The sequence below is a fragment of the Homalodisca vitripennis genome, chromosome X (genome assembly GCF_021130785.1).
Source record: "Homalodisca vitripennis isolate AUS2020 chromosome X, UT_GWSS_2.1, whole genome shotgun sequence".
Taxonomy (NCBI): domain Eukaryota; kingdom Metazoa; phylum Arthropoda; class Insecta; order Hemiptera; family Cicadellidae; genus Homalodisca; species Homalodisca vitripennis.
In genome coordinates, this window is record NC_060215.1 from 81572000 (window position 1) to 81590310 (window position 18311).

The following is an 18311-nucleotide window of genomic DNA, read 5'->3' on the forward strand; positions in this document are numbered from 1 at the left end:
AATATTGACCATTGTCCATTACAATAGTAATGGACAATCTCCTCCAGATAGACTAATATTCGCATACTATATATTCAATGCTCGCATGGGGTGAACATAAATTAGAGTATTGTAATATTCAAATAACGACTTTTTAAAGTTAAATTTGTATACAATAATGTTATAATTGACATTGACATCGTGGTTCGGTTTGCTTATATAGGAATCAGTAACTCTTGTGTTCCAATTTTGAATAGCTTAATTTGAACAAATTATAGTGTTGATGTAGTTTTTGTTAATACTGTAAAATTGTTTAGAAACTCTTCAGGCTTTATCTATATAGAGTACAGCTGTGCACGCTTATAATAATAAATCTAACTGTTCAATATATTATAAGGAACCCATATTTTCCCCAATTACTCCAACATTCATTCCATTCTGCTTTTGATGGTGGTTCCAGATGGTTTTGTTCCTCCACCATTTCTTCACATTGTTACATAAAACAATATACATAAGGATTCCGAAAGATGGAAAAAACAGGTTTTCGTGTCATGATCTATACTCAAAGAAACGAATCAACATACTTGAACTATACCAAAAATACCTTTTCTGAGAAATTCAAGGCTATAGGGAAGCTCAATTTCTTTCAAAACTATGTTGACTTTTAAAGTGACTATTTTAGAACGTATACTGTATTGTGTTTACTTGAAACCAAGGTTTGAGGTTTGGTTCATTTCTACATTTTCTTTAAAGGACTTTTAAGTGATTAGCACACAATGATACATTTTAGCATTAAAACTGCTGTTGTTGATTTACCTAATGATTTGTTTATTTTATATATCTACTAATATTGTAGAAATATTTGCAGCTATTAATGAAACACACAAGGTATTTTTTATGACCAGATAAATAATATGTACTAAACTCTGAAGTACAATGCCTGAATAATCTGTAATTCGTGTTTAGATCCATAGCTCTCAAAAACCTTGAAAATAAATTTGTTCACGTTAAGTGATTGAAGTCCCTCAAATGCTTTATTATTAAGCTTTAATTCATTACAGTTGTTAAACGCAGACATTTAAATATTTAAATTATATTTTGCAATATATTTTCATACGCCTACTTATCAATAAAAGTTTATTGTATTTATAAGACTTTAAAAGTGGAAATTAAAATAACTGTCATTTTTTATAAATTTGATAGGTAATTTAATTTTAAGTAAGGTTCTCCTATTGGCAATTCATAACTTGTTTATTTTTCAAGTGAAGCTAAAAGCTGAGCCCAATGTACCTGGCATACGAAGGCTGGTTTCTTTAATATTTGAGGCATGCCTTTACAGCGGAGCTGTCTTTCACTGAAGTCGTATTTTCGTTTTTATTGTCACAGCTACAAGGAGCTTAACTTTTTGCAGGACAATATCTTAGGAATTTGTATCAGTACTTGTTATTTATCTGCTCTCTTGACTAATTTTGTAACTTTATATGACGATTAGTACAAAATGGATTGTGTGTTTGTTTTAAAATGGAATAATCGGTTTGATTGAATATTTGAAGATAAAAGATTCAAAATCTAAACTTTTTGACTGGAACGTTGAAATTGCTCATTCTATAATTTTAATGGATCATCACGAAGTAAATTTCCTTATTTAAATAACGAATATTACAGTTGTTGGTGACATTACAGAGCATGCTGCCACGTAAACGATATAATTATTAAGTAACACATATTCTCCTTCTTAGCCCCCATACTAACTCTATTACTGACTCGAGTACCTAAGTTGCTAGGTTTTATTACCTACATTGCTAGGTTTTATATATCGATCATATAGGAGAGATGGCAGGAAATAGTACTCTTTAGAACCCTGGTCTGGCCCGTATGGAAATGTAGTTTGATCCCCTTACCAAGCCGGTCACATCGACCGTCTGGAGAGGTTACGGAGGCGCCTCATTGGGATATGGCTACTCAGCCGTGCCCTTGGATTATGTTTCAGATTTCCTAGATCTGGAATCCCTAACTGTCAGAGTAAAAATACCAGACTCTGATAATCATATATTTCCTTGGGACTGAGATGTACTGTCCAGTGTCCATATCTCCTCAACTCGATCACTCTTGATCTCTTCCATGGTGGTCAGTGCTAAGTTAATTAACCAAGCTTATTACAGTGCTATCTCTAGTATTACTAACCACCTTAATCTGAACATGAACCACTTGGAACATTTATCATTGTAGGTTTATTCACTGTTATTAATGTTATTTCATGGTTATTACATTCATAGCTTATTACAAAAATATATATGTTTAACTAACCCTTCCTTATCAAGTTATCATTTATTTACTTAACCTCACTGTGGCACTTTGTGTTAGAGTTAACTGTACAGTTTTCTATTCATTTTTCCTTAAAATACATTTAGTCTTTAGGAAAATTGTGTTGTACTGTAATTAAATTAATTAATAAGTTTTCTAATTCTCACCACATGAAAATCCACTATCACATTCATATTCTTCCGAACCTACATCTATACTGTGTAGTTGTATCAAAACTGCAAATATAATAAGTTACAGAGGTATGACCTAATAAGTAACACTGTAAGAAACGAACAGTGAAAGCTAACACCAGCTTATCAATTGCATTATCAATTACATTAAACATCCCAGTACTGACTTATGTTATTTCAATTTGTAAAATAGACCTGAAAACACAATAGACATACGCAGTTGGTGACTGCTGAAAAAAAGTCTGTAAGGCGTAGGCCAAAAACTTTTGCATCGCATTTTAGGCGTTTTGTCTTCCGCACTGTTCAGAGGGGACCACCTCTACGCTCAGACAATCCTTCGTAATATTTCATCCTGTTCTAGGGCAATCTCAATGTTTGAAATCTCATCCAACACTGGGGGGAGCTTGTTACATAGACAGTTTTCTGTCCACACTACTCCCTTTGCATATTTCATTCCATTTTTACCATTTGGTGTCGAATAAATATGTTTTTTCAATTCTCTGTTTGGGCTTCATTTTGCCTATTAGCTAGGCAATTATGCAAAAAACAGGAAATCTATGACTCAGGAGAGAGTTTATATGGTAAAAAGATTGTATCTCAGTAGAAGGAATATTAAAAAAACGGCACTTTTCCTCTCTAAAACTAAACGTATTATACATATGTCACAATAACTAATAATTACACAACAGTGATTCTTTTTTTAATCTGTGACAGAACGTTTTATGAATTGGAGTATATCTGAATAACGCAAAGAATTTCCGGCTAAGAAGTACTGTCCGATAAACAGAAACTCAAAAAAGATATGGATGTAAATATATAATCCATTTATTGGTTGGCGTGTGATAACCATAAAAACAACTTCAAAAGGTGTAGGCCATCCCGATTCCAATGCGTCTTAATCACAGAGGAAGGTAGACATACTAATTTAAACATCATGCACTGTCAGACGAGTAAGAAGAGGGACTGCCAACAACCCCCAAGACGATCCCTATGAAGATAAAAACTAAATTTGTAATAATAATTTCTGCGATATTTAAAATCTAAAAGACAACTATGTATGTTTCTATGACAATTAATGCCACTGAAAATAAAACAGGGAGAAGAATCAAATACAATAAATAAAAAATAACAATAAAAAGTAACAACAACAAACACAACATTATGCGTAGGGCTCTGTAGAAACAGTTGAATGTTACTAATTTTATACTGTAATTGGGAGAGCGGCGAAGCAGTGTCTGGATTGAGTATAATTAGTACAGTGTCAACATATGCCTACAAAACAACAGCTGTTCCGTCACCAATCACATTATGGGTCACTGGTGTGTACTTATATTCCCCACTGAGAGGGCATGTAATAGAGAGAAGGCGAATTCCAGAGCTAGGTGGTGTAATTTATGTTTGTTATTCTAATCTCTGGTGAGAATAAAAAAAGGTTATACCTGAAAATTGTGACCTTGTAAAACGATGTGTATTTTAATAGTTAAGATCTGTGTATTATGTATACGACATGTAAATACCACTCCAATTATAATCAGCGTACAAGATTTAATGGTAACCGTCAGTATATACATTATACAAAATTTAATACAAAAGTTAAAATATGAGTAGGTAAGTGATATATATTTTTACATGCTCAGCGTAGAGCTGTCTTTTGTCAGCTCTATAATATTCTTGATTGTAACTGTACCATAATAATTGAATTATATATAAGCGTGAAAGAACTTCAAATACCACATATGAAAAGGTGAAGAGCAAATATAATTTCTTGCTTTCAGAGTAAAATCTAGTGTAATAAAAATATAATATGGAGATACGCTAATACTATGCACGCTATACACCGCATTTTGTCATATCGTACCATCTCAATTGGTTTAGGGTTTTAAAGGGGGTTTAGTAAAAATAGTTAATCATTTTAAGAAGACTTTGTATAAGGAAGTGATTTGTTTATTTTTATAATTATCTAATAGATTATCAATGGTAAAAACTTTTTTTAAACCAATAGTAATTTTTTACTATTTTAAAATTGTAAAAATCTGTGCTTTTCTTCTGAGTATTTTTTTCTTTAAAAAAAAGGATAAGCCGATCTCCTTTTAAGCCTTACTCTGTCCGTACTCATGGACCACTGGCCTGTGCGAGGATCTTATCAAAGAATAAGAGGGAGAGTCGATACAGTACAAGTTGGAAGGTACTGATAAAAAGTGCAACGGTCACAGACAGGATTCGAACTCGCGCTATCTCTTACTCAGATTCAAAGTCCAATGTCTTTGACCGCTCGGTCATCGGCACTCCCAATTAAGGTTCATCTACATAATGGAGAATGGCATCCTTCTTTAGAAGTGACGCATAAAAACGCATACACACACACGCAAATATCATCGATATGCATTACTTTTTTTATAATTCTACTAAAATATATCCGTTCAGCTTTACTAAATTTAAACTATAGCTTATGCTAACTTGGATGTCTCACAACAACCATCTGCAGTACACTCTCTTGCAGCCTAATCAAATACACTCAAAAGTGATGTACACGACTGACAAATTTATATATAAAAGAATTTGTATTAAAAATATCGGCGCATAGTTGGAAATAGAATTTTTTTTAGTTTTTATTATTTATCTTTGACATATTCATTAAGGATGTATATAAAACCTTATATGTATGTACATCAGGAATATAAGGATATACATATATATGATATATATGCCGGTGTAAAAATATCTAAAAACCCTACTCGTAACAGTTGTTTTTTATTTTTACTTTTATATTCCAATCTAAACTATTTAGCCAGATAACTATCTATATGTAATTAAATTAATTAATATATGGTCATATGTTTTGTAATACCATTTACATTTAAATTCAAGTAGAAATATTTGTAATAAATAACGATTCAGTTTATTCAGAATTAAAGTCTAGGCCAATCTGTTTAGCTGTAAAACAATGTTACTTGGTCGTTAGGGAAATCCTATACGTGGAAGTGACAGTTAAAAACTTTCAAATTTTAGTTACAAAATACTAAGTTTCGATTGTATAAGAAAAGTATGAGAAACGAAAGTTTTCGTATTCTTCGTTACACTGTTAGTTTATTGATGCCAATTATTAGTTAATCGACAAATCTCTATGTAATAGAGCTAGTAAGTAAACCCCGTCATTCTGGTTAGGTAATCCATTAAGAGCTAATAAATTAGAGAGTGTATTTATTTCACTCTCTGGTCGAATATCTGTGTGTGCGTGTTTTGCCTCTGCTTACTTGTAATCATGAAATTGACCACCGCTGGACCTCTTCTACACATGGGAACGAGCACGAAACGTATATTATAACTGTAACTTGATATGAAGGAAGCGAAATATTTTCATTTTATATTAAATACTGGATTTAATATACTTCTCAATATTCCATATTTAATACAATTTAACAAAAACATGTATACGTAAGCAACTCTATACAAAAGCTCTCGACGAGAAAAGTTGTACTTTATAATATTTTCAATTGTTATAGTAATGTATTCGCTTTCTGTTCTAAGATGATTACTGGTAACATAATTACATTTTAATTTTATAATTCATATGAAAATTGTGCACGTATAGGTTGTGTTATATAGGTTTCTTTACATGTTCACTGCCAGATGCAATTATTAAAATTAAAATCATTCCTTTAAAACTGTTAATATAAGCAGTTCTCATATTTCCTATTGTAGTATAAAATGGTCAATATATACAGGAATTCAACATTTTTAGACAAATAGCCACAAAAATAAACTAAATAATTTTTTCTCAATGGCAAGCAGGTTATTATTTCGAATGATTAGATACTACTTGAACTTAAAAATTCCGACAATTTAACACACTATGTAACTTAATATACTGCGTATATATCCTGTAATTTCAACTGTTACATCTGTTCCATTTGTTGATGAATTATAACATAATGTAAAAGTACAGTAATTTTAACATTTTAAACAATCCAACATTAAAAGACGGAAGACATAATTAACAACAAAAAAGTACAATGAAACGCAGTTTAGACGCATCTTAATATTAGAATCACAGCTTTCTCTCGGTCACATTGACTAAAAAACTAACAAAAAGAACACGAATCTACTTTATATGACAAAACAAAAGACCCACAAAAGCTATTAAAATCCAAACGAGATCGTGAAAATATTTAGGTGTAGCAATTGGTTTTCAATTGGAAAGACAAATGTATTCTATAATATATAATAGTCCTTTTTAAGGTTCCATTTATATATCTATGGCATATAGAAACTGGATCTTACTTAATAATTCTAGTTTTATAGTACAGCTGTATCTTACAGTATTTAAGTTCAACCAAACTGTATGAAATAAACTGTGTAACTTACCATATGTCACACACTTATGATATGTGTGTTTTGTGTGATCACTGCAGTGATCTTTGAAACAATAAAGAAATACATCTTACTCTCTATGTGAAAAATAGTTTATAATAGCAAGGGCAATAACTTGATATGTATAAGTTAGAGATTGAGTTAGAGAATGCTTTTCCACAAAATTTCTATACTTCTATGTTGAAATCTTCTAGATATCAGGTTATTACGGTAAAATAACATTACAATTTTCTAATTTGTCAGTATTAAAATTAATGCATAACGTAGATTATGATTGGGTGTTGATCAATATCTACATATTTGTTTGGCCGATATAATTGTTTATTCATCAGTCATAACAGCATACCACTACCACTCGAACGTCGTGTCTGTTCTTTTTTCTGATCTAAACATTAAGCCCTTATACTCCTCAAATATGAACTCTGAGTTGGATCGCCCTGTACTAATTCAGTGATTAATCCTATCCCTCCATCTCTTCAGATTCACCAAACCGGGACTGATGCTCTGAACTAAGGTTGGTAGTGCCCGATCGTCAGAGATACAAAAGTACACATCAGGCCGTCAAGCTTCGACTGGTTTGTGCTACTAGGCTTACTAGCCACCTTTTATGTTTTTATTTCTTTCTTTAAAATTAATAATTAGGCCAATACATTTTATACAATAAGCGAATTGTAGGTACCCCATGTTCCGACTGTATACACAAATTAAATAATAAAAATTAGTCATTGTAGCTTATGTAGTAAATAATGTAATATTAATTTTTAAAGTTTAAATTGTAGTATAGCTAATTTAGTTTTAAGTATATTTTTATGATGAAAAAGGTTTGTCATATATTGTACGTAGTTCAATGTTTTCCTTTGTTGGATTTAATAATGTGTATACTTTGTTCAATACACAAAACGAATGGCTTCATTAAATTTATGGAAGAATAACATAAACCACTAGTTATTGTCCTTTATTTCAAAAACATTTATACATGACTATAAATTTATAATACTTTTAGAAGTATATTTCAGTATACTTCAATTCTATTTTTTTTTTTTTTTTTAAGTGGATAAGCAGCTGAAAGACCGAATTTCTGGCCTGTGTATCATTGACATTTAGAGGCATCTAAACTTTATGTTAATTGTATTCGTCAGTTAATTAGTACGTCTGGTTCTATCACATATTACTGAATACACACATGACTGTCCAGTGTGCATGTCAATCTATCTACTGTAGAGTAGATTCTCCATTACAACTGCAAGCTTCATCGGTCGAATGCATATGAATATTCAATTGATGGGCAGAAGCGCCGAGCTTTGTATTCACTGTGATATTATGCATTGGCTCTGCAATACATGCACCTCCAAACCACATTACAAGCTTTACCACAAGCAGTAAAGTCAAACAAATGTATTTATTATGGAAAAAAATTAATACACCCGATACGGTATGGTGTAACTAATAACATTATTCCATTGGTGTATGTTTTATTTCGGAAAAGTGATTATCGCTTTGGAAAATGTTTTGGCATTAGAATTTCTATATTTATTACTTATTTAGTATTAACATTTGGCCATGTTTATATTTCAGGTACACTTCACAAAAATCCCAAACAGTATTATTTAAACTGACAACTTTATCCAATAATTATGTTATACCTTAATAACAACAAACTATATATAATACAACAAAGTATATTGAAACAAAGGCTTAGCTAGTTCTACTGTGTTTCCGGAGTTTTTCAATGTATAACTATTATTTCTCTTAAGTAATTAAAAGCATTAGGTATACATGTATGTTCAGTATATATCTCTCGTATGCAGAAATCTTGCTCCTAATTAATACATTCTATATCACTATTCTATTTTAAGAAATAGAACTACCGGTAGCAATATTGTTAATCTAAAAATTACATGGTGAAAGTGATAGAGGGTAATACGTTCTATATGAAGGTTAGAACACTTTGTTCAAAACATAAATTTAAGTATACTATAGACAGCTAAATTGGATACGTAAATATTAGCAATTGTATAATGTTCCTACTATATAGTATAGAATACGAGTATTTGATGTTGAAATGTCATTGCACGCGGAAACTTGACCACTCTAGTGATCATCTTTGTAGTGATCTGCTAAACGCCCGAGGTAAAAGCCATAAACTAACCAAAAGCTTTTAACGGGATTGGTTTACTCACAAACCGACAGAGGCCAAACTCCGTATACACATTACAAATGTGATTATAGCTTGTTGCATTATTCAGTTGCCTCTCTATGTAAATTCCAGAAAATTGATTAATATTTTGATATAAAACAAATATTATCGAATAGACAAATAGTTCATATTATTAACGATATCGGTGTATTTTTGCAGTGCGAAAACAAAATAGTTCTTCATTCTTTTGTTTTATAATGTCTATTTTTTATATTTAAATATGATTAATACTTCTATGATAATATGATAATTACTAAACATTCTCCTTGTTGTCCCGTTAAATGTAAACTATTTTACCACTCTACATAAATTGTGCTTTTTAATGCATTTTGTTTGGAACTTTCCAGTTTAAAAATTATATTAGGCTAATCTAAACGTAAAAAGGACACGGAAGTTTAATTATCATCAGTTTTGTTGCAAATTACTAAAGAAATATTATTTTTGAAAGGTAAAATTTAATTTTAAATCAGTATATTAGAACAAAACAAAAATAAAACATTTGTAGGCCAAATGCAATACTTGCAAACACCACGATGTGATATATGCATTATTAGTCAATCACTAATCAAAGGGGTTCTATCAAGAAACAGTACATTACTTTATAACAAATTGCATGAAATAGTGGCAATGTAGTTTTCAAGCTTGTTATTTATTTTCAACAGCAAGATTCTATGCAAGTGCAGAACAGCCGAGGCAACATTTTGAAAAGTGTTGTCTTCAAGTGAGAATTATAAAACTAAGCATAGTTACATTATTATAGTAGACAATTTATTCAACAATCAAACATATTAGTTCTTGATACAAAATACCAGTATAAGTCACTCTCAGTTTTATACTAATTTTTATATCAAGTATTAATATATCATAATTTTGAAAATGAAAACTGTAAAGTGAGAAAGTATCACGCAATTAGTTAATATTGTATTATCTGCCTGCAACCAGAAAATATTTAGAAAATTAATACTCCATAGGGATTTAAAGGTCACTGAAATCCGAGTTTTCATATATAACCACGGACCTCATCATGAACCACAATGAATCGTTCAACGATGTATGTAAATAACCTATGTATTGTCTAAAAATAATAAACTAAGCCTATAGATTAAATTCGCTTAATAATATTCAAACCTAGCACGTTTTATCTTCACCTCGTAAATAAAAGCTATTATTTCATTTACTCTTTTGAATATCTATCCCATAATATTTCATCACTGCCGGTAGAGTGTACTAAGTATCCGCTTGGTGCAAATAGTTAGATATGTTATTAAGATTGCGGCTGTAAATGTATGAATGCGTATGCAAAGCAATAACGTGAACCTTCTCTATGATTTGGCTTTACCAATTCTGTCAATACTTCTGAGCGTTTAAAATATGAAACGTGAATGAAATAATTTTAAACCTATGTGAGAATTATTACTACAAAATAACCAACTCAAACGACGTCGAGGATGACTGTTGCTTGGATGAGTGACCGCTAAGCCATCCTGTCTTTGCAAGCAACCCGCCTACCCGGCCGTTTGTGATCGGAAGTCACATTTAAGCCGTTAATCCTCAGGATAAATGTTAGAGAATGTTTCTTAGCCCTAAATTTGCCTGGTAAAATAAGATATCTTTACAAGAAGTAAAATGTAAAAACCTAGAAGATCATCTAATTTCTTATAGGCGTTATTTAGTAAAATGTTTAGTGCAAAAATAAAATATATATTTATTTTGTTCACACGAAGTTAGGACCTAGTATGATCCTATCTTATATATAATACTCTCTATCAACATCAATCCTCTTATATATACTTTTTACATGTATTTTTAAGCTTTCATTTTACATGTAACTTATGGGAAATAAGCTTATTACGGAATATTCTGCTTTGAAATTGATGAAAAGATTTCGTGAACAAATAACTCATACAAGAAATACAAAAATTTCGGGAACGAATTTTATTTTTTGAACTATTTTAGGTAAGCCAAAAAAGTCTAGTTTTTTAAGCAAATATCAATTTTTTCAATCATATTCGGGACGGTCCACAAGGAGTCAGAAGAGAATCTTAAATTAGAGCATAGGTCGAGTTGTAAATTAAATTAAAGGTCATTATTAGGAGAACAAAATACTGTAAACCCAACATCAAAAGGTTCATCCTAGCTAAAACCTCTTCACCTAGATTCCACTATATATTGTGGTCTAGGTGCATCTGACGTCGAAACGATGTAATAAGTTTATTTTAAGTTTATTACCAAGCGTTACCAACTTGTTTTATCTCTTCAGAAGAACATGACTCCAGATTTCAGGAGTCAAGTCTGTGACAACGTCAGATCCCTGACGCTGCAATAAGAGGAAGGTGAATTGGAGCTTAACCCAACATTCACAATACAATTGCATCTCCCCAATTAGTTATTATTTTGCTAACAAGTACGTATTTCCTCGTAAGTCTTGTGAGCCAATATGATGTATAATATGATTTTTATTCAGAAGGTCATACGTTATGTGAATACTAAATTACATAATTTTGACTGACCGGAACTTCTTGGAATGGTCAGTGAATTTCGCGTAGGACTTAACAGTTTTAAATGGTTCTTTTGTTGGACCTATCAAGATGTAAAATACAGTGAACCCATACAACAACGGTTATCGCAAGATAACCATATCAAGCAACGTCAAGCGTGACTGTTACTTGGATGAGTGACCACTGAACGATACTGGCTTTGCGAGCAGCTCGGCTGGCCGGTCGTTAGTGGTCGGAAGTCACATTTAAGCCGTTGGTCCCCAGGATAAGTGTTAGAGAGTGCTTATTAGCTCTAAATTTGCCTGGTAAAATAAGACGTTTTTACTTTACTTCAGCCCCTTATATCCTACCCTTAAGGGACCGGGCCGTAATCGGAGCGGAAAATACCCACCCAATAACCCGAGAAGCAACAAAACTCTTTTCCAAACAAAAGTCGATATATTTGACGAACAACACTCATTCAGAAATATAACAATGTTTACAGTATTTTTTAAACATTTTATAGCTATAGAATAGACAGCATATACTGTACTCTATACAGTAATTAATTGAAAAAATTTTTTAAGTCCTTACATGCTTGACATTATCGTCGGTTATTCCGGCGTCGAATATTAGTATAAGGAGTTCTACTGTATAATAATGTGCTTTCTAATTCAATTATCTAAAGTTATATACAACTTAATAAACCTTGCGTTACGGTTTCGGCCACAGGATTGTCATGGACCATACGCTGGAGCAAGAATCATGCATAAATTGAATACTAGATTTGAGCTTTTTAATTCTAACAGTTCTCCAGTTCCGAATGTGTTTTACCTCGCAGCATATCAAGGAGGAATACAAAAGATTCTTCTCCTACATGAATTTCATTCATTTTATCTTTTAAAAATATTAACATTGTATAGTGTGCGAACGGTTTATTAAAAAAGAGAAAATTTGTATATTTTATATAAAATACAAACAATATTAGTGAAAATTCAGTTTTAATGTATCTTAGATAAAACTTAAATTACTTGAGAAGTGACTACTATGCCGTGCAATAATTATTTTGTTTTACTTTTATTTTTCACTCATGTACAATAACACTTTTATAAATAAATAAAACTACATCATACAGAATAAATTAATCATGTTTCCACTAAAACGGTTTAATAACTAATCATCAGAACCATGATATATCAGAATCAGAAATATGCAGACACAAATAATACTTGGTATTTGTCTTATTATAAATAACGTATAAACAATGCCAATTTTAAATTTATTGTACATTACGGTTTAAAATGTAGCCAGCTCTAAATTTTACAAACATGTTTCTACCTTTTAAGTTTGTAGTTCGATAACGCTCATCCAATTCAACATGGCTTAAATGTTACATTCTTTTGGTGAAATTTGGAATAAAAATCTATAGAAGTTATTAAAAATAATAAATATATTAATAATACTTCAGAGTAAGCGACGAAAAATCTGATAATGTTTTTTAAGAAGTATCCCAATATTGCAGGGAATACATCACAACGGATATAGTGTAGACAATTTGAACCCCTACAGTCACATTTTTTCTGCATTGAATGAGAATTAACTATAAAACATCATTGCTATAGGTGTTTGTCCAAAATATAGTCCAATAAGAAACTACAACTCTATAAATAAAAGTCTGTAGCCCCTTAAATAAGTAAACAACCGTTCTAAAATCGTAAATGTAATAGGTGAGTAAAGATATAAAAATTGTACCTCAACTGCTAATAAATCCTGCTGTGTATGTCAGAATTATTTACTCTTCACCGTGCGCTTGTTTCTCCGTTTTACTGTGAAGTCAAAATTATATTTCTTTGATTTGATTAGAAATTTAGCCGATAAATAAAAGTCTTTACTCCTGTATTTGGAGTAGAGTTCGCGACGGATATTTTAGAGCTGATTATGGCAAACTTTTATATAAATGATATGTTATATAGATTTATTTATAATTTAATAAATACAATCGAAAATATTTTTATTGATATGCCATATAGATTTATTTATAATTTAATAAATAAAATTGAAAACATTTTTATATTTCTATATTTTCTTATGATATGGTTAAATAGGGATGAGTTATTTGATTTTCTAACAATTTTATATTTGATGCATTTATATTTTATGTGAAATAGGAGAGAGAAAAGCTTTTTTTATACTTTTTAAATAGACGCCGATCTCAATTTGAGCCTTATAATGCCCATTCTCATGGGCCACTGGCCTGAGCTAGGATCCTATCAAATAGAATAAGGGGGAGACTCAATACAGTACAAGGTTAGCGGTACTGATAAAAAAGTACTATCATAGACAGGATATGAAGCTGCGCTATCTCTAACTCAAATCCAAAGTGCGACGACTGAGAGCGTCTAGCAAACGGCATCTGAACTATACATGCCACATGACTCAACACATATTTTTTTAGTTCGATACAAATTGTATTACTCTCTGTTTTAGTAATATGACTTTACGTACGTTTCCAATATTTTAAAGACAGATAATATAAAGAAGTTAACTGGAGATTGAAGTAGGAGAAGGGTATTCTGAGTTCCTTGCAAGGTACATCACTTTCAGACCTATAACTTTTCGGAGAACAATATTTCTGGCAACGTGGCCCACTATACGGTGAGGTGGTACGGCCCTGGCAGTAGTTGAAATATTTTTAGGGAGGCGCTTAGGCCAGATAATCCCCATAACTCTAGTCATGGATGGGTTTGACTGAAGTTTACCTTTAATTGAAGTAATTTATTCGGCCATGTGACAATAATATAAGAATATAATTATATTTAAAGTATGTTGTAAGGTTATATAGTTGTACGAGCAAATATGTAAGTTGTCTTGCGTTATCCATTACTCTCGTCTCATATAAAACCAGCACATGGAATCGGCACATTTCAATAAACATTTTGATAGAAATACAGGTATAATGGGCTTGTAGTTACAAAAACGAGTTATGACTGTGTTCGCGCAAAACAATATTTCAGTAAATACCTATTTTGTTTCAAGTGTTATGTCAAAACTTTGTTTCGCAATGAAACCACATTAGATGTGTAAATTATAATATCTTATGTATTATAATATGCATCATACATAACAATCTTGTATTACTTATAAGCAATTTACGTTTCAGCAAATACTAGTAATAAAAATTACTTTGTTGACTAATAAATTAATATTTCATATTGTAGTTCATTTGTAATTTCTACTTAATTAAGAAGGTTGAAAACCTAAGCCAACTTCGATGTATCCTTCCAACAGGTTTAATATCGTTAAAGGTTTTAGATTATTTGGAAATACTTTATCAGCAAATACTACGCATAGCAATGTGTTTAGTTGTCGAAACAGTTAATTGTGCCCATATTCGCCTAAAAGTTCTATATTTCGGGTTGTTAGCAGGTATAAAGGTTGTACTTTAGACTTCTATTTATTACTGTTTAGATTTAGGTACAAAATTAAAACCGCTTGTTAGTCGGTCACATTTTGAGGCAGTCTCCTAAATCAGCTGTGCCATTGTTGTTTTACAGCTGAAGAAAGCGACTGTAACCATAATTACTATCTCACATTTCAGTTAACTTATTCTGAGACAGGTTCCGGTGTAAAAATGCTTGGACGGATATTTTTTTCTGTTTAAAGATGCGTTTGTACTTGACATAGGCTTTGACTCTAAAACAATATAAAACATTCAGTATACCTATACATTTGTGTTGGATCACAAAAACTGGCGCTGAGTAAAATATTTGGTTTCATTAAAAAACGAAACAATACTCTTTTATCTCTATCACACTGTAATCACATGTTGAGTACAATATTAGCTACATAGTTACTACAGAATATGTAACACTATCTCTACAAGTATAAGTTTCTATAGAAGTAAAAGGTCATCCCTGATACAACAATATCTTTGTGTTTTAATTGACCGTCTCTCAAATCATGATAAATCAAACAAACATTTTTCTTATGAAAAACACATTAATCATTTTATACTGTTTTTACTATAGATTGTTCAAGGATATTGGACATTAGACATATTGCAGCATTAGAGACCATTGTACATTTCAAGGATATGTGACAAAGAATTATATACAATTTCAAAGTACTCTTTTAAACGAAAGCTTCCAATATCTTCGAACAAAATCTGTAATCAAATTTTAAATTAAAGTGTAAAAACTATTTGATACCGCACAAATGAAAACCTATTTCGTGTTTTACCGGCGTTTTGTATTAACATAACATGAATTACAACGAGTACGATTTAGCGTTTCCGGACTGTAAGAAGTGTACGTTTAAGTTCTATATAATACTAAAATTTTCGAAAATATATATTTAAATTTAAAATTAAAAGTTTTAAAGTGTATTACGAAATAATATATAATGGCGAATACTTTATTACGGTACTTATTTTTATTATAGCGTTACATGATAACTATAGAAATTAATTAAAAATTCATGTTTATATTACGCACTATAAAAGCTATAATATATTAAGAAGAGACGGTAATAGAAACTTAAAATTAAATTCTGTAGGTTAAATTCATTATATTCCATTTCTTAGTGATAGTGATAGTTTTTATTGGGAGTTTCTATTAGTTTTTAGTTTTAGTTAGTATTATTATTATTAGTGTTATTAGTAAAAACAAATACTTTCGGTAAATTATAAAAAATTTAGTTATTCATATTGAATTAATCAGCATCAGAAGGAAAAAATGTAATACGTTGTAAATACATGAAATAAGAGAAATGTATGGAATAAGCAGACATACTCACAGACCAAGTTGTTGCCATTTTCACGAGCCATAAACACGGAAGCGTCTATGTTGTTTATTACTGCGGCACACTCGACCCCGAAATAAAAAGAAAACACAAATATTTAATTAAACTTTTTTAGTATATTGATGCAATAGAACACAACAAATATCAGTAGCTAGCTATATGGTTGATCCGGTGTTTATGTTAGTATAATTTTATTCATGTAAAGTTTCTAGAGTTAGTACTAATAAGTATAATTACGTCAAAACTTACTTACTTAAAATTATTTTTAAAAATATGCAAGACGAGGTATATAAATTTATATTATAATGAAAAAGTAACAATTGAAGTGACTTTATATAGTTCTCATTTGTGTACAACAAAGGAAATGTTAAACTTTTATCTAATTTGATTTTACATTCTCTAAAATAGAGAAATTTCATCCATTTTCAAACATGTCGTTAAATTCGAATGAATTCTAAATTAACTTATTATTTTACTTACCAAAATCAAGTATTGCTAGTAACCCACACAACGAATCATACACCACCACCCGTCACTGACTCCAAGCGTCGACTGAACTGGGCACCGCGACGCCGAAGTTCGGCCCACTTCGGTTTCCCCCCGGCAAACTTCGGTCCTTTAGTACTACCCGATCCGAAAACGTCGGCGAAACATGTACTGCTCGACTAAAAAACATTCTTCAGACAGGAGCGCTGTTGTGAAAACATTGATTTCAAGTGTACTACCACAACAAACACATCGACAGTTGTACTACTCTTGTGAAAACGTAGATCCAGTGTATGTACTACTTGGAAGGAAAATATCAGCCCATTGTTTAAATGAAAACATTTGATTGGCTGATCAAGTGGGAAGTTATTTGGTTGTTATTTTATATTGTTGTTGTGTATGTCCAGTGAAGTAAAATCAAGAATATAACTTAAAACTAATTATTTGTTACTCCACATTAATTCTTAATATTTTTATTTATCAATAATCAAAAACTGCATTTAGATGTTTGGAAAAACTGTAAAAGAATTTTTTTAAATCCTAATATATATATATAATATAATCTATACTTTATGTTATAGTAAAGTGATGTATAGTAAGTGGTGTAGTGTAAGTGATGTATAGTATTATATATGGTAAAGTGGTGTAATATATATATATATATATATATATATATATATATATATATATATATATATATCACATATCTTGTTTCTGACCGTCATGTTTTTTCTGTCAACATAAAAATCAACACTTTTTTTGTAATACTATTCTAATTGTCTAATTTATGTTATACATATGTTTAGAATGGAAGATATTAATAATTGAAGATCTATAAGTGTAATATTATCTTGTGAGTGTAAACTGGTATCAATCAACAGCTTTGCGAATACATACGGTTTGAGTGACTTATCAAGAGCGAGCGATAGGACTGCCTTTAAGCGACTCTCTGAAGTTTGAAACTACTCCGAGCTTACTCTCCGAACCTTTGAACAAGACTATATCATTCGTATTCAATGGCTCTACTGAACTCGATATTCGTTTTCTTTGTTCTCTAGTTATGCTTCGCTTTCCACCAAACTTTCTCTTTGAACACCACAATAATGAGATTTAATCCGTTGCCTATTGTTTTGTATGCATACACCATTATTAATCCCCGCCTCAGAGGGGTTATATATGATTAAATAAATGAATTTTACGTTATTTAATGAAGGAATTACACTGTAAATCCCTATTCACAATCCAGAAATAGTCAGAAGGGGTCACTGACGTTCATTCACATTCAATATTAACTACATCCGGATGTGCTCCAAATCTGTTATTCTGGATCAGTCCCGAATAAACAATATAAAAAGTCTGGAATTCCAAATTTCCTGGGTTGATTTTTGGGGTAGAAATGCCACATATGTTATGTAAAATCTGTATTGGTAAAAGTCAAATCATAAAAACTTAAAGACTGAAAGATAAAAGATAAAAACTAAAATCATATAACTGAAAGACACAAAC

General features: G+C 31.0%; 1 protein-coding gene across 3 annotated transcripts in view; it reads right to left on the minus strand.

The window, feature by feature from the left end:
- Positions 1-16894, minus strand: part of LOC124369254 — a 276312-nt gene extending 259418 nt beyond the window's left edge. The window contains exons 1-2 of one of the 3 annotated variants that reach the window (XM_046827147.1): positions 16800-16894; positions 16314-16395 (exon numbers count right to left, since the gene is read on the minus strand). In XM_046827147.1, the coding sequence (XP_046683103.1) occupies positions 16314-16331 (18 nt within the window). In that variant the 5' untranslated portion in view covers positions 16332-16395; positions 16800-16894. The remainder of the gene's footprint in view (positions 1-16313; positions 16396-16799) is intronic. The other 2 variants (XM_046827150.1, XM_046827148.1) reach the window with 2 other exon arrangements.
- Between the last annotated feature and the right edge of the window lie 1417 nt (positions 16895-18311).